We start from the raw sequence: 26,153 nt of genomic DNA on the forward strand, positions 1-26,153 counted from the left end.
TCTGGTCTTCCCGACCCCCCGCCGATGCCCTCTTGTGTTCTCTTTATACACCCTGCCTTCCCTTTCCCTGGTGTACATCTTGGTAAAAGGTTTTCCTTCCTACACCGGGACGCCTGCCTGCGGCGTCCCGGTTTGGGAAGAAAAATCTTTTTTTTACCACCCTGGGTTCCCACTTTGAGAACCTAGGATGCTAGTGGTCTTCCTCCATTGAAAAGACGTTATGGTTAGGTTGCACTAATAAAAAACTATGAAATTCAGTAAAAAAAATGTTTTAAAGTGACTATATGGTTAAGTTGCACTAATAAAAACCTATGAAATTCAGTAAAAAAACTTTGTTAAAGGGACGTTATGGATAAGTTGTGCTACAAAAAACCTATGAAATTCAGTAAAAAAACTTTGTTAAAGGGACGTTATGGTTAAGTTGCGCTACTAAAAACCTATGAAATTCAGTAAAAAACTTTGTTAAAGGGACGTTATGGTTAAGTTTCGCTACTAAAAACCTATGAAATTCAGTAAAAAAACTTTGTTAAAGGGACGTTATGGCTAAGTTGCGCTACTAAAAACCTATGAAATTCAGTAAAAAAACTTTGTTAAAGGGACGTTATGGTTAAGTTGCGCTACTAAAAACCTATGAAATTCAGTGAAAAAACTTTGTTAAAGGGACGTTATGGTTCCAAGTAAAACTGAAAAACCCTTGAAATGCGCCAGTTATGGTAAGCTAAGCAACCATAACTCGCGCCACCACCGTGCACTGCTAAGACTAACACCCACGACATCAAAGATGACATAACAAATGTCATTGATGACATCACTGATTTCATAGGTTTTTATACCATAACGTCCCTTTAACACATTTTTTTACTGATATGTATATAAGTATAGCAAATTCGTTTTTGCTTTTAGGTATACCCATATGTATAGAAAAAACATGTCTTAGGCAACAACTAGGATTACCAATGGAAATACTCATGGTTACAACCAGATACCAATAAAGAACTCATGAGCAGCGCAAGTAACACTTCATTCATATCAGTAAGAAACTTTGCATTAGACAATCTTTTTAAACATTCACTAAAATTGAAATGATCTCATTCAATAGTCATTCGATGTTTACTTTTTCAAAAATATAGAAAATTAAGAGTTTAAGTAATGTAGACACTGACCAACTAAATTGTTCACACAACGCCCAAAGTACTGAAATCCAGAGAAATCACAGTCCACACTTATTATATCAACACAACTACCAACTAGTAGGATTATTGGTGAGTTGACTGCTTTCATTAGTCTCAACTATGTTTCATAAACTACTTTATCTAAACAAGGGGGTGATAATTATCAACAAATTGAAAATAGGCACAATCATTTGATACAACCTTAGCAGGTTCAATTTCCATATTTGGGCAATAATTCTAACTTAGAACATATTTGCTGTGTACATGACATACTCCCTCTAACAAGTATTAACACGTGATCTGTTCTCTTTCTTTCATTTTTTAAATTATTTAATTTTTTTTTTTGCTTGACTCCAATAGTTACAATATTTATTTTTGTTGTTTTCATGTAAATATCATTGTATGTGTATATTATTGGTTTATTATTAATTTTTTCACTACTAACACTATGCCACATATACATTTCAATGTATTTCAATAATGAACTCACACTTCGATGCATTTTCACTCACACCCTGCACTTGTGAAAAAATGAAAATGTATCATTAATACTGACAACATTGGTAATCAATTGGCCTTAATGTATAGAAGATGAAGATAAGTAACTGGCTATATAGTAAATTGTTATCCAAACAATTGCCTAGTCATTGAATAAAGTTACTAAACCAGAGCGCAGCAGAATACAAAAACAGATACAATTTTAATGGCCTGTCTGACATTTAGGGCATGAATGTACAGTTGCGTAAGTAATTGTGGAAACTATGAGCGAAACACTTTTTTGACCTAGTCGCGTCTTCACTCCATACCCCACTTCTTTATTTCTATTGTCCCTAAGTTGCCTGAGCTCTGTGTTTCCCTGAACTATAAAACAGGATTTAATCAACACGAACATAACAACTTTTATTTCCCTCATCAGAGCTGGGGGAATTAATCACGACGGCCCTAAGGGAAGCAAGCAAAAACGCCAGCTTGCTGCTATTGGGGCCCTTCCCTTCAAGGCCCGGATGCCCCACTCCCCGCACCAAATGAGCCCATGTTTGTTCATTTGTACATACAATATATGGCAAGATGTGTAAATTACCCCTTACTTATTTTAACTGCTCCGTTCAGAGGCTTAACAACCTTCAAACCTTCACATGGGAATGTATTGCCCATAGACAGGTTGTTACCAGGTGGCCTGTTACCTTTAGGACTCCCTTGCAGAACAATTTGTGGGTGTCTCAGCCTTGGTCAATAACAGGTTTTTCAGTACTGGGTGCCTCTATTTTGGGAAGCTGAGAAGGTGCTGCCTTCTCCTCAATTCCTGCCCTCCCGCTCCCTCCCTTCTGTCTACTCAAGTCCATCTTGCATCCCGAGGTAACAGTCCATTGACGAGGATGGCAAGTCGTAAGGTCAGAGGCGTAGGCAGGGTAGGGCTTGAGGGGCAAGGCCCACCCAAAATTTGTAAATGCCCACTCAGCAGCACTGCGTGGGAATTTACAGATCTTTTTGTCAGTGCAGTGGGCCCAACTACATTAGCATCAGGCCCCATTTGCTAGACAATCCTGGCTACGCCTCTGTGAAATGTTCTGCTGAATCCGATTGCTCTGACTGTTTGTCAGATTGGAGCAATGACTGGGCTTCTTGCCGCTTTTGCAAGCTCATTATTTTCCTTCAAAGATGAAGTTGAGGGAGCAGGGGAATCCCCATCTGTAGTTAACTTATCTGGCCAGGAGCCAATCTGTGACTGCCTTGAACGAGAGATGTCCTGGAATAATTAGATTTTTGCATCTCTGAAATGCACTTCAGGCTGTTTTCTGGCTACCCTCATAATGTGCTCCTTGACCGTAAATAATGGACACGTGATGGCATCTGGCGACCATTCTTTCAGTGCTGTGCTTGCCAATTGGAGTCAGTGGCTCCTATCCCATTCCACCGTTGTCTCATCTGTGAGTTGAATTATAGAATGAAAGAGGTTTTGTACAAAAGCATGTAAGTCCAAACTTTGCATGAAGATTCCGATGACCCTTGTATTATTTTGGCAGGCTATATTTTCCTGGTCCTTCTGTCTTTGCTGTAATGTTGTGTATTGGGTATCGAATGCGTTAACGTCTGTGAGTTTGGCAAGTTTATGATTCTGGTGACAGAGGCCGTCTTCGGTTTCACGAATACGCCTGTCTGCTGCCAGTACTTGTTTATTGGATGCCTTTGTAAAATGACCTTGTGCTGCCCTCTTTAGGTACTACAGTAGTTGCTGCAAATTGATTTGCGTAACAGGTGCGTCATGCTCGGTAGGCGACTGCGGCTCATTATGAATGTGGGCTACAGTTGCAATTTACACGCACTTTCTTTTTATCTTAAGCCCCCATCATGGTTACTATGTCAACCCCATGCTTGAGGTTTGGTAGCCATGACAGCCCTGTTGTAACCTAGGTTGTTTTGGGGATCTTGGACCAGGTGTTCACGGTATAACCTCTGTGCAGAAACCCAACTTTGCTCTGCCACCTACAATCAGCCTAATGCGGAATAGAATGAAGGAATCCACATTAGTTGGTCAGCTGAGTTTTGTCCTCCTCGAGCCTTGCAGCTGCATTTCAATACCACCTGCAGAGAGGGGTCCACTTCCTCATAACTCAGGACAGCGTTGTGGCCAAGGTTTTTGTGGCCCTCAAACACCTTGCCTGTCTCTGAGTTTCGACTGTAGGGAGTTATTGTTCCACAGCCTCAGGCCCCTGCTTCCAGTGTGTTTATGTTATGTCATATCACAATTAGAGCACATGGTTGCTGCCATCGTCCTCCGCCTCCTGCTCCGGTTCCCATGAGCGATTTGCCTCTCCTGTTGGCCATAGCCCATGGCTCCAGACCTCCCCCAGTCCCTTCACACCTCTGGCACCTCCTGTTCAGTGCAGTCTTTGCATTTGAGAGACGTGGCCTGCATCTCGATGGGGATTGCAGCTTTACACTTTTCTGGGCCAGGCTTGGTCACTCAATCCGTACACTCCACATTTGGGGCTGTACTAGAATTAACCATTGGGGTCCAGCAGCAATGTTGTTTCTCTCCCTAGTCTCTGCCTCTCTAAGGTAGTGCCATCTTGAATGTCCCTGAGGCACTGCTTACCATTGCAGTTTTCTCAGCACTCAGGTCACCACCGCTCATAAGTGTAAATGCGGATATCAAAAGAGGGCTAGAGTTGATTCTTGACACCAAGTTTCCATGCCGAAAATCCCAATTTTGGTGATGCAAAGAAGTGGGTAGGCTGCCGGCGGAACCAGCTGGATGTGTATCGTACATGACACCCAGCTAAGCCATGCCCCAGGCATGGCATTGTTTACTGGGCAAAAGGGGTAAAGCAAATAAGAGTGTTATTACATGGCTAGACTGGCCCAGTCTAGCCATATATACTTAGTGTGCCATGGCATTTTTGTACTGTGCTTCAAGGGTAAAAGCAAACAAAAGTGTGATTATGTGGCTCATTAGAATTCATTGGTGTAGCCAGTCTGGATATACTTTCTTTCTGTGGCATGGCATGTTTTACCGGCTGGGAGTTCCTATATGGTAATTCTGACATCTACTGGTGCAGCCTGGATGAATATGGATGCAGTGGCCATAAATTCAAGTTGCAAGCTACTAGCCAGCCATAGAAATGTCACTTGCCACCTAAATTCTAAACATACAAAACACACACAATGTCTTACTCACCAAAAAAGAAATATGAATAGCCACAGGCTAGTGGCAAATGTAAACTTTGTTCCATGCTTGTATGGGCACACCCTGCATGAAAATGTTGTTCATACTGGCATATGTTGTGGGAAAAAGTATCATGAAAATGTGTTGGAAAATGCTCGTGTGCACTGTTGGTGATTTGCATCTATTGGGTTTTTTCATGTGCTACCATACAAAAACGATTACTAATTGTGTGGCTTTTATCCAACATTTCACAGAAGTGCTGTAAAAGGGACCCATTATTTAAAACATTGTCTCGATGAGAAACCCCCGGAACAGACATGACTGGTTTGGACTCCCTCTCTGCACAGCACTCGGTCGCTCTCACATATTCCAAGCAACATTTTACGCCCATCCAGTTAAAAAAGTCACCAGCTGCCATCCTGTCTTCTCTGAAGGAGCCAGCTTTACTGCAGACATCCCATCATGCCCCTCGTCTGACTTCCGATTGCTCAACTGATGTAAGCCTGGATGGGTGAGTTTCTGGGTAGGAATGGAAGGGCAGAGATGCTGGCAGTGGTAGGAGGAGGGGGGAAGTCACTGATAGAAGGATCCTGTCAAGAAGTAGGAGGTTGGGCCGAGAGTCCCGGGCCATCATGGTGCCATTCTTATATACATTAATGATGCATCTGGATGATCTTTCCATCTGGTACCACCATTAATATGTGAAGTGGAAAAAGGGGAGAGGACAGGGACCATATGGGGAGCCCATAGGTCAGGAGGGGGGACAGCAAAGAGGATGTCAGGTATAGCCTGACTGGGGGAAGTGTTGACATAGGTGTCAGCAATGGGCAATTCTGGGTTTGAGACCAGGAGTGCCCTTTGACAGTATTTCCTTCCAGTCTTCGAAAGAGGAGTAGGAAAGGTGATAGCATAACAGTTAGAGTAAATAGGAGAGATGGAGAGCACCATGATTGCAGGGGGAGGGCTGGGGCAGGCAGGGGACTGCAGAGTGCATGCAGAACTCAACAGGCGGCCTAGCAGCAATCAGGCAGAGACAAGTCAGTGCACCAAATGAAAAACAGTAAATCAAGGTAAGGGGGAAAGGTCCTAGGTCACAAAAGGCAGCGAGGAAGCACAGACATTTCACAATTCAGAGCAACAGGATTCAATTATTCAAAAGTAGAATCAGGTGCCAACATGAGAAAAAGCCTGCAGAGCCAATAGTCAAAGCAACACTGAGATGCAACAGTCAGACCTGGGTATTAAAGGGAGAGCAGGAACAGGGAGATAGGAGAGAGAGGGAGAGAAACAGGGGAGATGGACGGGGAGCTAAACAGCCACAGCAATTTGCACAAGCGTGCCAATTTGGCCTTCCAATAGGCGTGAAAGAGCATACTTTCAAGTACAACCAGCAATATGCAGGTAGGCAGGTTCTAGTTTTAGACAGATGGGTAAGAACATACACTTTCCAATGAACAAATGGCAACATGCAGGTAGGTAGCTTCGAAAATCCTTAACGTGGGTAAAAACACAAACTTTCCAATGCAAAATGGTAATATGCAGGTAGGACGGTTCAAGTTTTAAACAGATGGGTAAGAACACACACTTTCCAATGCACAAAGTGATATGCGGGTATGCAAATTCAAGAAACCCAGGCAAGTAAGTAGAGAACACTGTTTGCTAAGGAAGGTAACACATACCGTCACTGGAATAAGTAGTCAGTATACTTGTAGGCAATCCCAAGGTGAGGAAGGAGAAAATGAGGTGAGGTGTAGGATACATTGTGAATTCCAGCCTGTGAGGAAGACGCTGAGAGCAGGATAATGGAGACCAGCAATAGGGACCCTCGAGAGCGTCTGTACGGAGGTCAATGAGGAAGATGGGCCGGGTCCATCAGAAGGATCAAGATGGTGGGGGACTGTCAGGCTAGCGTGAATAGCGGTATAGGTAGAGTATAACAAAGGAAGTGAGGAGAGGGAAATGTGTGCTGGGCATGAGGCGGCAAGTTAGTAATCATGAAGTCTTCACAGGGGCAGAAGAGGATCGTCTGCAGGTGAGGTAGTTCAGTGAATTGGGGCCAAGTCATGCTCAAGGAAGCAGTTGGACAAACGATGGAGGATCTAACCAGCTTGTGCTTGTGTGGGGATCCTCAGGTAGCAGATGCAGAGAGGCAGGATTGGGGGCCTTCCGTTCCCTCCAAGACATGGACAGAACCAGACAGGGAAAATTTGTTACCTTTAGAAGGCGACCCTTCGATGGGGGCGACGTCGCCTGCTGGCTCCCGGGCCTTCCTGGATTTGCTGCTGCAAGCGGCCAATCAGGCGCGTCAAAGGAGATAGGTTGGGTGCCTCAGAAAGCACCCTTGAGTCTAGCGGCCATGTTGGAAAAGGGCCCGGCTATGCCGAAAATAAGGACCTTGAGGACATAAGGGCCTTGGCCATGAGGTATTCAGCATGTAGGCAGGGCTGAAATGGAGGACATATCTCCTCAAATTATCTTGACACCCTCCCGCTAATCAAAAGCAAGGCTCACTTTAGCCTACCTCCGCCAATGGGTGTGGGCCATGTTGGGATGCACATATTGTATCCCAGCCAGGCAAAAAAGGTTCAGGTTGAGAAAGACCTACTAGTAAGTACCGCAGTGTGAGTAATTTGAGTTTTGCATGGCAGAAGGTGCATGTATCACTTGTAGTTAGTTTTGACACACATTAGATATATCATATAGCAACACAGAAAGAGCAACACATGTATTAATGTTTCAGTTGCAGAGGTTATAGCTAGGGCAGTATTATAGGCCCTGTATTAAGCAATAGTATGTAATGCTATGTTTTGAGTAAGATACAAGAAGGGAGCTGAAGTAGGTGGAGAGAGAAGATGGAGTAAGAAAGGTGATGCAGTAAAAGCGAGGTCATCGGGTCAAAATGGAAAGAGTGCCGCCATACTGAATTTCTAATCCTGGCACATGATGAGCAGAGTGAAGGCCCTGAGGTGGAGCTGCAGCTTTCTCTAGCTCAGTGCCAAGACAGATCCCCTTTCATCTCCCGAAAGAGAGGCTGAGGTCAGAGGCACCCGCATTGCACTAATAAAACTATAATTGTATCTATATGCAGAGCTTGCAGGCACTGGGAATGGAATGTTCGATGTGGGGACAGAAGGTAGGGATGCACCCTTTGAGAACAGGGCATGAGGTTTTATGATGCCAACAGACCAGGTTGAGATTTATAGCACTACTGCCCTCACTCAATGAGCAGTCATCCCATATGAATTACAAGTAGACCCATAACCAAAGCAAATACATTCCTCAAATACAGACTCGGGTGATGTCCTGGTCATGTCATTACTGGGCACCTGGGGTTTAAAGGAGATAAGGGGGAAGCCATGTCTGGAATGTACCGTGATTTGCGATAGGAGGAGCAGAGGTGATGCTAGTATATTTAGTACAAGGTCGCGGGTGCAGCTTGTGTCTGCGGCAGTGTCTGGTATAATGAGAAAGCCCCTTGTCTTATCAAAGCACAGTTGGCCTCGCCATCCTTACTTTGATCATGCCTGGGTCAGAGGGGTGTACATCACATGACGGTCAGGACTTATTATTGTAGCAGTGTACCTGCGCAACTATCATGGATTAGTATTTAATAGTGACAATGTAGTAGACCACGTGTATAGGGGAATAGAAGGAGTGGGCAATAGATCCAGGAACTATAGGGGGGTATTAGCATGTCACATAAGCTTCTCGAAGCTAGGTCCATGCTCAATAAATACCATAATAATAATAATAGGTGGTAGCCAATGAGGTTGGTGGGAGGACTTTTGTGACCTAGAAATGTGCGGTTTTCTGCTATATAAGCTGTAACTTCTTGGGGCGTGATGAGCATTGTGACCGTTCGATTCTATGGGACCGCCTGAGACCTTTACATATAATAAACCTTGTTTACCCTTGCAAAGCGATGCAGTGGTTATTTGTCCTTTGGTTTATTTCCATTGTACAGGTTTTGGATCATGTCCCTCTACAGCCAGTGGTCATGGAGGATGCAAGACCGTTCCTACTTCCGAAGATAATGTACAACATAAATTAATCTTGCCTCAGATACCATTGGCCAAACGGCCACTGCAGACCTGGTGTCTACACGTAGTACTTTGAAGACTGTCCCAATAAACAGGGTGCCACATTTTCACTCACCACTAGCCATTGGCTAGTGAGATTTGACTTTTGACAAGTACAAAATGGTTTTTACTTATTTATTTATTCTATCTTTTATAGAAGTGCACAAAGCCTGTAGGCATCTAGGTGCTGGTTACAATGTTACAAGTACAGTTGTGGTGAAGGTACATGAGATAGAGAGTGAGCAGATGTATTAGTTAAACAGGTGGGTTTTGAGTTTCTTTCTGAAGAGGGAGTAGGACGGTTCAATCCGCAGGTGCATGTGGGAGGCTGGACCGGGAAACTGGAACCACCCGCCCTTTTGCAGTTGTATCTGGGAGTGACGAAACATTGCCTATAGGCAGATCTTTGGGTTCTCACTGGGATGTGTCTTGTGAGTTTCGGTGAGAGGTAGGTAGGGGCATCGTTCGATAGGCAGCGGTGGGAAATGGACAGGACCTTGAAGTTGATTCTGTCTTTGACTAGGAGCCAGTGGGCACATTTCTAGCTTCTGAGATCTCGTCGTATTTGCCAATGTCCAGGGCAGCGCAGAGGGCATTGTTTTGAATTATTTGAAGTGCCGCACAGTAAAGCATTACAGTAGTCAGGTTTTGACCCAATGAGGGCGTGTGCGATAGCAAGCTGATTTTTGGAGGAGAGGAATGACTTGCTGGCATAGATGAGCTTCGTTATTTGTGCTGTAATTTGTGTTGTGTGTATGCATAGAATGTAGGTAGCAAGTGACTTTATGGCTGGCTAGTAGCTTGCAACTTGAATTCTTCTCCCTGCAATAAAGATATGTCACCAGTCCGGCAGGCGGGCAGATACATTTCTCCACACCTAACCTTGACAACACCACCCGTTCCCCCACTTCTAAGGTTTGACATAGCATATTGCCATAACACATCAATGTACTTTAGACCCCTGACAAACACTGCCCAACCAAATCAAAGGACAGCACTTTCTGTATCTACCCCTATTTCAAGTACAAAACCCTTTCAATCCATTTTTGAAGCTACTTCTCATCCAAAAGAAGACCACTGATCTGCTTTGTACTACATAAAATATCCTGACTCAGGGATTTGTCTTCAGCTCCAAATCACGAATTTAATCTTCTGCAGACAGGTATTTCAGACTTTGTTTCATATTGTGTTCAGTTATGAATGTTATTGTATTCTTTTTATTATGCTCATCGTCCCTACATATTCGCTAAATCTGTCATTTTGAAACATCACATTTTAATATTTTTTTTTTGCTTTGAAACAGCCATATTCTTTTTCAAGATTCAACTTCCACTATCTAATCTGTTTTGCCAATCATTTACTTGCATGCAACTTCAGTATTCTTAAATTTTTTTCAGACCTTCATTTGTCTAATAAAATGTCTTCCTGTACTATTTTTGAATGTCTGGACTTCAGTAATGCGAGGACTCCCGGTACAGTGATGGACATTTCCCTGGAAGACTTTTCGTGGATTGGACAATGGTTGCTCAACTGGGGTTTGACAGATTGTAAAGTTCAAAGCTGTGGCAATTATGTCTTTACTGCTGTAAGGGGCAATCACTTCTGCATTTGCAGCATGCAGTTTTCTTCAGAGGTGTAGGAATGTTTGAAATTCACCTAAAAGGGTCGTCCCAGAACAACTCGCAAGTTACTGCCGAATGTTGTTCACATTGTCTTTCAGCATACACACAGACAGGTTAGTATAAAGTAGAAAAATGTTTTGAAATATTTTGCTTTCACCATTACTATAATATTCTAGTGCATGTTTCCTGTAATACTCACTATCTAAATTCCTGGCATTTTTTATGAAGCATACATTTCACTCATGCAAAAAGGTCAGTGAATTTGATCACATTTGTTATTACAAATTTCAGAATCCTTAATATAAATGAATGGGAACCTTTCTAATAATTTATGGTTGTTTCTCTTGGTCCTGTTCATAATGTAGACAGCAAATGGAAGTGCACTCAAGTACTCTGGAAGAAAATGACAGACAGTTTAATTGACCCATCGGTAAGCCTATATTTCTTGCATAGTGATAGGTCTTGTTGTTTTGAAATGTCTGTGTTTTATGTATACTGCTGTCTTTTTTTTTAAACAGTCTTTTGACGCAGAAGTTTTCAACAGGGCTTATCTAAGACAAGTTTATCCCAAATCACTGACATGTTGTTTGGTGGTCAAGTATGCTTTTTTTTGTTTTGCAGTCTACATGCTGACAGTTGTTGAACATTGTATTTCTAGCAATATGTATTTTGTTCTCAAGGTCTCATGCTATATTTGGGGCTATTATGTTTATTTTTGCAAAATAAATCTTTAAAAGTTATGTGCAATTTGCTTGGTGGATTTTGTTCAAGAAAGTTATCTGTCAGCAGTGTATCACATCATTATATTTTTATTACATATATACATTTGCATGGCTGTATTTGGGGGAGGTTTACTGTTAATTGTTAAAATGTATTTGAACAAAAACAAAATCACTTACATTGGATTAATGTATGCAAAACATAAAAAATTTAATAAACAAATAGGGAAAAATATGCATTTTTATTTTTTAATTGCAATATGCCCTCTACAGGAGACGACCCCCGTCGTCAATATCTTTCGCATCATTATCTCAAAATGCCCAGGATGCAGAGGTGTGTCAACATGTACTCTACTGTGACTTTTCTATGTATGGTTATGAGAATGCTATTGTTATATAAATGTTGGTTTTGCCAGATATACATTTATTAGCTAAACAGGTATTTTTGTGTAATTAATGTTTGTTTAATTAATTGTAGCCAGGATGAAAACATGTCTGCAATGTTGTGCCATTCATCAGGCACGGGGCAGGGTGAGGCAGGGTGATGAATTTCTATTTATGTAGGGTTTAAAGTCATTTTTCACTTGCATCTTCATTGACATGACCTATTTACATGTTTCTATGCTCACTATACTCATAGACCGTGGGTAACGAACCAGTTATTTGCATTAGTACTTATTGATTGTTATCATCCATGTTTTTATTTTTGAGCCACAGGAGGAAACTGTCCAGCTCACCATTATGTCAGTACCATATGACACTACTGAAGTACAACAGGTATTTCATATTATTTTTGTTATTACTATCATGTCTAAAGGTTTAAACATTCAAGAGTAGTAATCAACACCAATAGTAGGCTCAGTCTGTTCTATGTCCATACTTCTACTACAATGTACAGCATTATGCAATTCTACATACCTTTTATTTGTCATTTTGTTAACTTTACTTTTTAGCTGTTGTACCGAAGGATGATAATGTAATGGGCAATCATCTTTACGTATTGTATGAATTACAAACAAGGAGAGCATGTTTATTGCTAGTTTTTTGGTTGCTGCTTAGTTAGGGTATGTAATCTTGTTGAAAGGAAAACTATAACAAGTGAAAGGTTTTGTTATATTTGTAATCCAAAATGCAATGCATATTAACCTCACTATTACAACTATCAATATATTGTGTATACATCAATTATGCTATGTGGTTTATAAGGAATCGACTCCAAATACAGTTCAATACAGAGCAAGCCAAGGAGAACAGGTACAAAGGTTGTACTGAAATGGTCTCTTTATGTTGCACCATTTGTAAATGTATATACTTACACATTGTAGCTCTGTGTGCATGCCATTTTTAAAGAATCAACTCGAGCCTTATTCTTGTGTCGTTATTCCACTTGTGTATTAAAGCATGTAATGATTGCTTTCACAGCAGCATGACAACGTGATGATGGAACAAATGACACCACAAAAGGATCACACGTATACAATTATTAGATGATTATTATTGTATTGTGTTAATAAAAATGGTATATTTATTGATTACCTTCAGTTACTATTATAAATCATTATTTAATTACAGTCAAATTTGTAATTGACTTAGATGTAATGCTTACCTAATTTTGAATTATTGTCATTGTCTTATTGTAACATGCGAACTTTGAAAAAACAAGGGTATGTATATATTATTATTGAAAATACATAATTGCACATCTTTCTTTTGTACCATGGCTTTTACTGACTTTCTTTAATTGGGAAGTTGGAATTGGTATGTTTGGGACGTTTGTATTTGTTTTTCATTTAAAATTGAGGCCAAGGAAAAAGATCAGGAAGACTCAGACCACATCACACATACATGATGCTGCAAGTCTTACTAGTTGGCCTTGGGAGGAACTATAGATTGAGATTTCAAATTCTTGACACAATGTTCTGATGAAGGATGCATGTGTGCAGTGGCCAGATGTTGAGCTCAATAGCACCACTGAGCCATGGAAATGAATGTTGAACCATTGCTACAGCACACAATGTCCCCCCAAAAGAACTCTCAACACAAAAGCCAAAAACATTCTGTTTGAATCCACTCGCCTAATGCCCGTCGCCTTAAGGATTGGTGCAATACACCAAGGTACTATTACCTGTTTTGCCTATTGTAACACAGCAACTTGATTTATCCCAGTTAGAAACCACAGAGGCATCCTTTTAATAAATGTATAAGGACAAAGACCCGCACTACAGCATGGGTAGCGAGGAGGAAGTTACGCTCACCTTTGAGGCAGAAGACACTGCATTGAAAGATGAGTGGTTTTTAAGGAAAACCAAGTACATATTCTTTGACTACTGCCTGATAGACATTTTAAAGATACTGAAATGCAACACATTGGCACATGGTAATAGTTGTGGCAAACTATGGGTATATTACACAAGGCAAGGGGTTGGAACCAATCTGGACATTAGGGAAAACTAAAACAAATTATTGAGGTTATGTGTATTTAAAATAGATAAGGTAAGAGATTGTTTACTTCATACTAAATAATCTGCAGTGTAAGTTCATGCATGATTGGTTATTGAGTGGAGACAGAGGTACATATTTATCAACATGCATCTGGCTGCTGAGATGTCCACACTTAGCTCATTTCAAGTGGGTTCTTATCAGCCCAATGGGACAGGTGGAGTCTCTAGCTCTTGCTTTATGTCAGGATATGCACCATGTGGGTGATAAGGCATTTACACAGGTTCCATGTCATTTCATTGCCTGCTTGTTCATCCCCAGGCTTTTTAAGGTGCACATTCCATCGAATGTGCTCATCGTTTTCTTTTTTGGGGGAGGGATAGCCCTCAACCTCCCCACACTTATTTTTTGCTATTGCCCACCCGCTCAAACCCTTATCTGCCCTTTCCCACCCCCTGCCCCTAAAATATTTGATGAGCACATTCTATGGAATGTGCATGTTAAAAAGCCTGGGGATGAACAGGCAGGCGTTGAAAGGACGTTGTACCTTTATACGGATACGAAGGGATACAAAACATAGCTCTGGAGTGTACAGCCATAACATAACACAGTGTGCATTGAAGAAGCTAGCACGATTCTGCTAAAGAAACAAACTAGTGTTACAAACAGACGTATTCCAATTTTCCTATGGTACAGAAAAACTAAAAAGTAATACAAGCTGGGCCTGGCGCATTTGATACTAAAAATCATTAACTCACTTTTTGTATGAAGCTTAGGTGGGGAATACATGGATTTATGGGATGCTGTACCGGAGACTCTCACCATTTTAGAACTAATTTCTCAAGGGGAATGTCTTAAAATAAGCAATGGATTTAAAATAACAGAAATCTGCACAGAAAGTGTAATGTGATGAGTATTGCCATTATTACTTTTTCTGGGGTTGTATGCATTTTTATACTAAGTGAAAGATAATTTAAGAGAATTCTGTAAAATCAGAATGTAATGTGGTATCAGTGGATGTGTGTACATATTACCATGTTATGCTTTTTTTGCTGTGCTGGCCATGTGCACACATGTTATGTTTTTTAACATAGATCCCTTAGTAGTACACTGAATACATAGTGTGTTAGGCACATAAATTGAACCGTGCATATACATTAAGGTATAGTTCAGACAGTAGCAAAACACACATATGATATATTGTTTATTAATTTAGTAGCACAATGTATTCGTTTTTCTTCCAATCACTTTTTCTCAACAAAGAAACTTGGGCAAATTTAGGGCAATACGAATATGACTAGCAGAAGATACATCTTTGAAATTAGGTTACACATCAGCCATATTTTCAATGTACTCTTACTTGGTTTGGATTAGGGTTGTGGTTTCTTGTTCCAGATGATGTTGCAGCCCTTATTGGTTCAGGTTTCGAGTAGGGTTTCCATGGGAAGTCATCAGTGTAGGAAGTGCCTCCAATTGGGTCAGACAGTTCATAGGGGTATCTATATCCTTTGGATGATTTGGGACTAAGGAAACAAACAATTTACAATTAAATGTGTGACATTCCACTCGTATCATTGGCAAACTAAAACATTTTTCAGTGATGCATTAAAAAACATTACTTACTCTTAACTATAATTTCCAACAGTTTGATTTGGATATTCCTAGTGCACGGAGAATGATCTCAGAGATCTTTCTCCATATTTTCAACAGGACCTAAGGATCAACAAACCTTGCTCTGCAAGCCCCAGAGCATCCTATATTCTATCATATCTCTGGTAGCCAACTCACTTTCCTATGCGTCGGAGAGGAAAAAGAGAGATGAATTTCTGTTCAACGTAAAGTCCAGTGTATGCACTTCCGTCTCAGTCATTGATCCTCTTGAGGTTCATAAATTGGGTACCATTAAATTGTTAATAATAACAGTTATAATTACAGCAGTTAGAAGTGGATGGAATCCGGCATGGAGCACTATCTGGATGCTTGATATGTTCTTATTACTATTACTAAATAGAGGAAAATGGGGTGCAGTCATATTACTCTACAAAGGATAATCAAAACTGGAATCATTTTTGCAGGTAAGTTATTTTCCCTCCTTAAAAATTAGATCCTCAGTAGTCACTTGAATTAAAAGCAGTTCAAGCAATGGCCACCGTAATGGAGACTTGATGAACAGGAATTACCTAATTGGAGAGATTTTTGACAACCTGTTATACAAGTGATGAATCTTCTTTCAGATCTGTGATAAACTAAGAATGCACACAAACAACGTGGTCTACTCGCCATATGCCACTTTTTGAAATTTCTACAAAGGGAATTTGGCCCAAAAGTGCTGATGTTGAAGTGGGACCTTTTGTCACAATGGATCACGAAATGGACGTGAAATAGGGGTATGTCAGCCAGTAGTTCAACTTGATGCAAGAGAACATCCCATTTTGAGATGTATCAGGACAACGTTACTTTTGTGAAAAGGCGATTGTGTTCATAAAGTGCCATGTACATAAGGAACAACACAATCCAGAGGTGTACTGGGAATCAAAAGTGTCTCTGGAAATGTTTTTCAAAGTGACCCCATATTACACCATGGAAGGAATCCCCAACCCTGTATATAGGATTTGGGGAAGTATCTCTCACAAGAACATTTGGAAAACATGGATCCAAATAGTGATTATTAAAGCACACTGATCACCATGAATGGATTAAAAAGTAATTAAACATAATAAAAAAGGATATATAACATGTGTTTAGAGTCAGGAATAATGTACTGGACGTTGTATAAGATCATCTTTACTTCAAAAGGATGAGGAGGATAAGCAGAGATGAAAGGAAGGTGTTAGGCGCACAGGAGAGGGGATTAGAGGAGCAGAAAACAACCCACACAAAATAGGCCAATTACATTCAGGTGTGCTACTCTAGGTGCTGCTAATTAGCCTACTTCAGCACAGGGCAGCTCAATATTTAAGCAGCTGCCTGCGGGAGCACAGGCCTCTTGCATTGAGCTTTCTACCAGCCCTTTGTTGCCCTGTTCCTTGGATATTTGCTGTGTCCTGTGGCTTCCAGTTCCTGCTATTGTTCCAGAGCCCTGTGCTTTCTACCCTGCTGCCCTGCTTCTCAGCCCTCTCTCCCCTGCCTTTTGCCTGCACCTCTGTGCCTTCCATACTGCAGCCCTGCTTCCTTGTTTGCAGCCCTTTGTTCCCTGGCTACCACCCCTTTGCTCTCTTCCTTGTTTGCAACCCTCTGTTCCCTGGCTACAGCCCCCTTGTTCCCTTTCTTATTTAAAGCCCTCTGTTTCCTGGCTACTGCTCCCTTGCTCTCTTCCTTGCCTGCAGCCCTCTGTTCATGATTCCTGTCCTTGTCTTCCTCAAGTCTTCAGTCCTCCCCTTTGGTTATCCACTTCAGTTATACTGTTTCCTTAATTTCCCTCTGCTAGCTTTCTCTTGTCTTTCCAGCCCTGAGTTACTGTTCTTGATTCCCGTGTACAGTTTCCGGTCGCCATTCCCTGCATTTAGATACTAGGTTCTGCCCTTCCTTTCTTCCGGTTCTCTGTTCTGAACCTTGCTCTCTTTGACTTCCTTTTCCCTGGATATTTCTGTTCTTGTCTTCACTTGTGTTTTATGTAAATCCTATGTACAGAGTTTGACTGTTGGGTTCCAGCAGGCATTCTCTGCCCCTTCCCTTGTCGCGTTTCAGTGTTGTACTTCGTGCCATTGTTTACAGTGTACTGGTTTCTGTTGTTTCAGGAAGCAGTCATTGTTCGGTTCCTGCTGGACCTGTACAGGCTTCAGTCTTGTGAGTACGGTTACCTTGTTCGTGCCTTAGGATTCATGTGCAGACACCCACTGCTGTTGCTCCCAGCCATGAGCATTCAGAGTGGGCCCCTGTAACAGCAATCTGTGCAGAAGGCTGGAGTTTCCAAAGGTCTGTGGAACACTCTTTCCCCATTCTGCGTACACCCCAAGAGGGAACCCAGCGTGCTTGTATCTTTGTATTCCCTGCCCTTTTTGTTCACAGCCTCTGTTGTCTATCCTTTCTTGTCTACAGGACTCCTTGTAGTCCAGCTTCTTGTGTGCCTTTCTCCATTTAGCTTAGTGGGCACGCCTGTACCCTCAGGCCCCTTCTGACAAAACGAAAGTGAACTCATGTGTCCAACACAAGACCTTTAAGACGAGGTAAAAATAATTGGAGATAGATGGGGATGCAGAGTACTCAAACATCAATAATCAAACTGACTCAGGAAGTTGGCAAAGTAAGTCTGTTTAATATCAATTGTCAAAAACAGGGACTACAACGAACATCAACAAAAATGCTTGATCTTCTCACTCAACGCATTTCTTAAAAAATGAAGTTTATATACTAAAAACTCATCATCGATGTCAATCTACAAAAACTTATTTGGGAGAGTGATAGGCTACAGGGATCATATAGGTATACGTTCCATACTTGTCAGGGAAAGTGATTGGGTCTCTAACATCAGGTGGGCTACTAAGCCCTCCTTTAGTGCAGGTCACTATGAATGTCATCAAATACACAACGTCCCATTGGTTATACAAACTATTGGGCTCTCTTATACGTGGCCCTCTTTTATTGGTTGACACCCTTGTACTCCTCTGTAATATTCCACACACGCTAGCAGCACACAGGCTGGCATCCAGGTGCTGGTGGGCTGGTCTTAACCATAACATCCCACCCAATTAGCCTGCCATCTATCATCACTCTGCCGTCTGCCAGTCAATTAGCCCTTTGAACATTGGCCTTGTATATGTTCTCTGTGCCTGAGAATAAAAGGGAGTATAGGCATACTTTGTCTCTTGGTTTCGACGTAGCTCATCCCAGTGTCTATTTTCATCCGACCATGTGACTAGAGACCATGTTTCAGAGCATTTTGCTGTATTAAAATCTATTAAATGGAGAACATCTGACGTCTTCATTGTTCTTGCACCTTACCTCAGACAGGAGTTTATTCTCTTCACACGTCTTGTAGCTTCTGCAAGAACATCCAGGCTCACGGTGGCCTAGACTTCCTGGTGCTGGGCCAGCCAAGCTTTTCTTTGATTTACCTCTGTCATTAGCTTATTTGTTCAACTACGCCACTCTGAAAAAGCCTTTTTGTTCACTGGGGTCACACTGGAGTCACACTCACCTTGGTACTCTGCAGGAACGATAGATTCCTTCTGGTGCACTTTCCTATTCCGGGTAGTGGGTCCTGGACTAGCTGGAGGGTAGACCTGCCAACACAAGAGGGGTTCAGCGCACTGCTCTCCTTGTCTTACCCAGAACCTCCCCCTCCCTGATACCCTGTGTGTGTTCTCTAAAATGTTAGTGCAGGGCTCATCTTTGTGGCTGGTTTGGTGAACTCTATCCTGTGAGGTGCAGGGGCGCAGAGTCGTGGGTGGATTGAGTTCTAGTTACTTCATTGGACCCCTAGATACTTGATTGTAGGTAAGTTCTGCTGTTTGTATTACCACTTGGTATGGTTAGTGGATCCTTCCCCTGCTGTAGCAGTTCCTTAGGGGTTAAAAAGTGTCCTGAGAGCAGACGTAGATCTCTTGTTGAGCACAAGTATGAACAAGTGTCTCTAAAAGCAGGAATTGACTAAGTTGTAAGTGTGAGGTGCTTTCCACACCCTGTCTGTCCGTTCTGCCTTCTGCAGATGTTCATGGTGGGCTGAAACGGAATCGGGAAGGCGCGGGTGGCAGGTGAGCGCTGGAAGTGGCTTGCCGCGATTCTGAGGTCGGAGCAACCTTTGCAAGCAGCCTGGATGGATGTGCAAGGGTGCGTGAGTAATTCTCTGCTGTGCTGCATTTCTTTTTATTTTTTGCCAGAACGGCAGTGTTTCAATGCATGCTGTTGGACTCACAAGTTTTCTTTATTCCGCAGGCACTGGAGTTGCTGAATCAAAATGAGGATTCCTTGATTGAAGATCGGAGCACCGCAGAGCGGCGATCAGGTAAGTGCTTTGTAGATTCCAATAGCGATTTTGCTTCTGGTAACATTCTTCTTTCTTTCTTCACAGGAGTTCCCGGAGCTGTGGTGAGCAACAGAAACTAGATGAAGCACGGACAGGTCTCTGGGCATGGCTTATAAAGGCAGCCACGCTCAGAGACTAGAGCGCGCAGCACAATACTAGCATGGGCACCAGAGCTCATGTTGAATGGGCAGGAGGTGATAAGCCCTACATGGATATGTGCCTAACATTACAGGTTTACAACTGCCAAAATGGTTTTACACTAAATGGGAATGGTGCCTGAGGTTAGAGTGATTGAAGCTGTTGGAAACGTTTTGCACGCCAGGCCACAATCCACAAAGCCCCTGTTTGCCTATTCAATGTCCTTCTATGGACTAAGGGGAAGGAGTGCTAAGCTAAGGGTCCAGTACCCATGACAACTGTATCCAGATTCTGCTAAAGTGCGTTGTGTAATCATCCATAGTTCATACATTCCTATGCATATACATTTGGTGCTTCACCGCCATCTATTCACTACATAGCCAGCCTCAAGAATATTTTGTCTGCTTGCGTTGCTGCATCTGTACAATTGTAAAATGACTTGGTATCTTCTCCATTATTTCTGTAGCATGAGCATCTTCATCTCGAGCCCGAAATGTTGCTCATCCTTAACACCTCCTCCTTTGCTTCTATAGAATGTCACTACTCTTCAGCCTCTTCTTTTGAGTGTGTCAGCTCTGCTCTGTACGACGTCACCAGTCTTCTTTCTTGCTTGTTTTTTCCCACTTCCTCCAGGATTTCATTCAAATGGCCATCATATATTCTTGAGTGCATGTATGGTTTCCTCAATGGGAACCTTACTTCCAAGATTCCTTTCGGTATAGGTATTTTCACTGGTACTGCAGGTGTCTCACACTCTGGCTCCCAACATATAGACATCATGGGAGAGGAGCTTTGGTCAGAGTACTTGGCCCCACCTCTACAAAAGAGTCCAGAAAAGAAAGACACTCAAAACTTTGATGAACAGAGTAGTACAACTAGGTGACTTAAGGTAGCTACCAAAAACTACTTTATTGAATGAAAACTGGTGAAGAACCAGCTCACAGGAGCAGGGAGTAATTCTCCTGGTTTTTGTTGTTATAGGAGTGGTAGGGTTAGAATATGTTAGTTTGGTCTCACTGACATCTGACGTGCACCTTAGTTGTGTTAGGTAGGGAAACCCTTAGTGTAGGGAAAGGTAGGCGTTTGTTTCTTTCAGTTAATAAAAAGTAACAGTGAGATGGAAAGTCAGAGTCTGTGTCCTTCTGACCCGCCACAGAAATCTGCAGTGAGCTGAAATGTGGTTGTAGATCCTCTCAAGTGGGGTATACCCCATAAAACAGGTTATTTGGACCATGTTAGTCCTCAGTAGAGAGGCTTCCATACCTCCGTGAATTCTGTTTAGCCTGTTTCAGTTGGGGCGAGCACAGGGCTATGCCATGCTGGCCACTAGTCCCTAACCGGCATACATTTTCATATAAGGCCATTTAACTTGCCTCAAGGGTGGGTCATTAAGTGTCCACTTTTTGCAATTAAATCCTGAGATTAACATCTTAGAGTCTTCTAATATGTCAATGCCCTTGCCTTGTCCCTATCTTGGGGGAAATGTACCCCTCCCGACCTCAGCGGCCTTCCAGGGTGTGCGCAAGAGCCACTCCTACCGAAGAGGGGAAGTGAGGGAGTTGGGGTGGCCCCAAGTCCATGGCCCTCCTCTTTGTGCCCAGAATGCCTGTGAACTTGGTACCGCTATGTGTTACACCATTCCTTCCAGCCTCATGTCTGCCAAAATTCCTTTCTTGGACATTGCAATCCAATCCTGAGATCAACATCTCAGAGCCTTCCAACATGCCAATGCCCTTTGTGACAGGATCAAGGTCTTGCCCCTATCAAAGGGTGCCTGGACCTCTCCCTACCTGGGGTAGATGGCCTACCAGGGTGTGCACCAGAGCCAATCATACCCAGAGAGGGAGTGAGGGAGTTTGGGTGGCCCCAAGTTCCTGGGTTCCTCTTTGTGCCTGGAATGCCTGTGAATTTAGCAACACAATCTGGTACACCATGCCTTCCAGCCTCATACCTGGCAAAAGCCCTTTCTTGCACATATATTGTTCCTCACCATCAGAGAGCTCCATGAGAGAGAACTCTGACGCTGCACCCCCCGAATCTTGCCTCATTATCACTTCCGGGTACTGGCCAAAATAGCAGCGCAGCAATGCGAGCGTCCAGAAAAGCTGGGATACAGCTGCAGCAACACCAAGAATACTGTTGTAGTAAAAGAGTTAGGGCCAACAAGGGATTGTAAGGATTTGGATTTGGGACACTGTTACCAGGCCCCAGGGGAGATAGAGGAGAAACATTGATATGATATTATATGGCTTTTATAAGGTGCCTGTTCACATGTTTCTAGGCGCCACAAGACAACGGAGGGAAGACAGAGGGAAGACAAGACAATCCTACTAGGCCTTGTGTCGTTCGGATTGTGCAAGTGCGACAATGTGGAGTGCAAGGAGAAGGGAGAGGGGGAAGTGCAAGGGAGGGGGAAGCGGAAGTGCAAAAAGGGCAGCTTGGCTCTGAGTAAGTGCAGCCAGGGCAGCGCGGCTTCAAGTAAGTGCAAGGAGCCACGGGGGAAGTAGGGGTTACAGCTCCAGCCCCTTAGTGTGTGGTAGGCCCAGAGGCAGTGCAAGGAAGACTGGTCTTGGAGGAGCCTGGTACCCATTGGGACTCTGCGGGTACCAAGCAACCCGTCCGCGCAGGACAAGTAAGTTAGCAGGAAAGGGAGAGAGAGAAGACAGAGGAGAAAAGGAAGGTCTTGAGCTGGGAACTTCAGGCGGTCCGGCTGAAGTCTGAGAGTGGCAGGGAGGCCGTTCCAGAGGGAGGCACCTGCAGAGGAGAGACCTACCACCCACTCTCTTTGTAGAGAAGCATCTAACCCTCAGAGTTGGAGGTAGCACAGCGAAGGGCTATAGAATGAAGGTATTTGCTTGAGAGCTGAGGTGAAGGTGAGGGCCAATGGGAAGGGGGGCGGGACAAACAGGAAGGCCCAGATATAAAAGACCTGCATGGCCAAAAGTGGATGAAGGGTGTTCGGGTGAGGTCAGGAGAGGTGGTGGACGGAGAAACCTAGAATCGGATGAAATGTGGAGTAGAGGGGTGAGGACATATTGGAGATTGGGGAATAGCATGCAGGTGAGGTATTGCGTGTAAGAGTGAGTGGTACCAATTGTGAGAGTGATAAAGTGACGAGTAGAGTGGGTTAAGAAGCTGAGACTGGGTGAGAAAGTGAATAAAAGACAGTGGTTTGAGGGTGAAAGAGAATGGAGACATGTGTAGAAGGCAGAGGTTAGAGAATAGGAGGGAGTAGTAGGCGAGAGAGAGAGAGAGAGCAAGGAGGAGAGAGTGAAACATTGGAGGGACAAACTGGTATGTTGATGGCAGAGAGAGTAGAGAGAAGGGTGAGGAAGAACAGAGGGGGAGGCATGTGAGAGAAGTAGAGAGCTAGGCAGTGAGAGCGGAGAGAAGGGTGAGGAAGATTGAAGGGTGACATAGGAGAGAGAAGAGGTGAAGAGAGCGAGAGAAAGGAGAAAGGAAAAGAAAGTAGTAGGGGAAGAGGGGGAAGAGAGAGAGAAAGGTGGGAGGTACACGTGATCAGGGTACACGGACTAAGGAGAGGAAAGAAAGTGTGTGTTAGGATGAGAGAGTGGGACAACGCAAATCATAGCATTTCCTGGCTTGCAGAACAACAGAATAGGGCACCATTAGTAATCCCCAGAGGGAGTCAGATAGAGAATGCTACAGCCTTAAGCATTCACTGTCATTCCAGTTTAGTATTAGATAGTAGGGGTTACCTGGCATTAGTACAAACTCTACATCTGGGAGGCAGAGAAATCTGGACGAGGGTGGACGGAGCACCAGAGAAGCTTCAGGATTAGCCCATAGCCATTGAGTTGGATGGAGACGATCAACATCATTGTGTACATGCAATGGTCCGCTGAGGACACTGTGTAATCATCACAAACAATGCTATGCAAATTGTAGTAAATACTTCTGCCTAATATTTTGCAGCAACCCCAGTTCATGCTGTCATGATGCCTACCCCCGGGGACCCAGACCAAGTCCAGCAACCCCAGAAGCAGGCATCAAGTTATTCCAAGCAAGCCCAACAACCCCTGCTAGGGGCTATTTGGGTGCAGTCCAGGCGTCAATGGCGCCAGGCTCATATGGAGAGTCAGTCCTGGCGCCATAGGCGCCAGGCTCATAGATTTAAACTTACCTGATGCAGACCATGCTGCAAACTTACCTGATGCGGACCATGCTGCAAGAGCTCCAAGCCAAAAGAGGCTTGGAAGAGACTACTATATCTAGGGACTATTTTTTACTCGGGTGGGGCTGGGGAGGAATACTTACCTGGGACTACTTTGGAGGCTATTTAAACCACGTCCAAAGAGCAGAACACGCTTCGTGTTATTCTGCATCCAGCAGCGTAACGCTCACCGTGCCTGCAAGTCTGCATCCAGTCTTCTGCCACGCCCGCCTCGAGTCTGGAGCTCCTAGAAAAAGGGAGAAAGAAGGAGAAAAGGTTAGAATAAGAGCAATACCTTTGATCCTTACCTGAATTCCCGATCCACCGCGCCTTCCAGCTGGAATAAAGAAGTTATTTTATGCGCGCCGCCTCGCATGCTGCAGCGCCGCGCTGAACTCACGGGCCTTCGCAGCATCTTCACATTTCACCGCATCCTTCTCCATGTTCCCGCCGCACTCCGGCACCTAAGGGAAAGACAAGAACAGCAAGGTGAGCCAAGGGAATAAACATAGGCAATATTAGTTACCCCCCCATAGACTTACCTGATTTTACCACCGGGGGTACTATTCCTCTTCACGGGTCGGCACAGCGTCCACTGCATCCTCGCCGAACCCCAGCCCCTAACGGGAAACAAAAGGACAGCAAGGTGAAACAAAGGGACAAACAAGGGGAAACCTCCTCTCCACAATAGACTTACCTGATTTTACCGCCGGAGGCATTATTCCCCGAGACTTCATACTTTTTCTCAGCGCCTGAATAAGGGAGAAAACAACAGGTTACATACTGACATTATTTTATCGAACTGTGTTGGATAATACAAATCCTTACCTGAATATTACCGGTTGCCACGGAGAACTCTTCGCTAGGGTCAAGCTGCAACCTTCAAGGAATCGGAGAAGAGTGAAAGTCAGACATTTGAACTCTTACAAACTACATACTTACAGCGTCTTGCTGGAAATCTCAGAGTCAATATTGTTCTGGAACTCACCAATTCCTTCGAGCCAGTGAAGCAACTGGTTATCTACGCGCCCCTGCGCTCAACGCAGGATGGAGAGCTCATCTTTCCAAACCATCAGGTGAGACTATAAGAGGGGACATCAAAGTTGATCAGTGGGGAGAACAGCGGGAGTGGAGGGGTTAACGCTCAACTCCACGGGTGGTTAATTCCCTTTCTCCATTTGCAGAAGAATATTCCTACGGGCCAAGCAAACGAAGCTAGGTGGGCCAGTCCAGTCCGTCATCTTGGCACTACACGTCACATTGGTGGAGACTGCAGCTGTCCAGTTCAAATCGACGCCTCTGTGGGAGCCAGGTGAGCGTAACACAAACATACTAGGGTGAATACTTCCTTGTACAACTCCATCAACAACTTGAGCTTGTTGCAAGGACTAGTCAATGCATTTTGGCAGGCGACCAATAAGACCTGAAGACTACTGCTTGTGTATAATAAAGGTGCAGATCTGGTTGGCTAAGAAAGGCAATGCCACAGATTCTGGTCCATTTTGTTCTATCAATCATCAAACTCAATTCACCACTCCAGGCCACCTTCCTGTTCTCCCCATCATTCTCAATGCCTGTGCCACCCTAGACTTATCTGTTTAATCCTTTTCTAGGAAGTAAATGGCACTAAGGGGTAACAGGATTAGGGAACAGGCCTACGGCAAAGTGATGTTCTTTTCATTTCTATGCTCTACTCTCAGCAGTTAAACCTGAACTAGAAAATGTCCTTTGATATACAGTGACTCCACTTACTTTATAGTGGGGAAAATAAGAGACTTCTATAGTGCCATAATTGAATGAAATTCATAATAATTTAACCTCTGTTGAATAAAGTGCACAAAAACAATACACTAAATATGAATAGTGGTTGCTGGTGTCTTTATTTGTTTTAATTACTAATTTGCTTATTTCTATATTCATTTATATGAACTCATATGGCACAACATTCATCTTGAAGCACATTGGAGCTGCTAGATAAGCCGAGTCCTGGAATAAAAAATAGATGAGCAGTTAAGAGGGAAAGAATCAGGTCTTAAGAAGACCACACAATTTAAGAAGATCTGTAAGTGCCGTAAAGGATAGTGGGATCCAGAGTGTGGTAGCCTGGCAGGTTAACGTCTTGTTCATGGTCTGAGGCAACAGATAGTATGGAGGTGTCAAGGGCTTGTCAGTCGAGGC

The 26,153-nt window shown here is 43.3% G+C and overlaps 1 protein-coding gene across 2 annotated transcripts in view; it reads right to left on the bottom strand.

The window, feature by feature from the left end:
• Positions 1 to 26,153, bottom strand: part of TEX26 (testis expressed 26) — a 199,239-nt gene that overhangs the window by 106,596 nt on the left and 66,490 nt on the right. For both annotated transcript variants that reach the window (XM_069640082.1, XM_069640083.1), the window contains exon 4: positions 15,059 to 15,221. In XM_069640082.1, coding sequence (XP_069496183.1) covers positions 15,059 to 15,221 — 163 coding nt within the window. The remainder of the gene's footprint in view (positions 1 to 15,058; positions 15,222 to 26,153) is intronic.

The sequence above is a fragment of the Ambystoma mexicanum genome, chromosome 7q (genome assembly GCF_040938575.1).
Source record: "Ambystoma mexicanum isolate Mex_15411 chromosome 7q, UKY_AmexF1_1, whole genome shotgun sequence".
NCBI lineage: Eukaryota > Metazoa > Chordata > Amphibia > Caudata > Ambystomatidae > Ambystoma > Ambystoma mexicanum.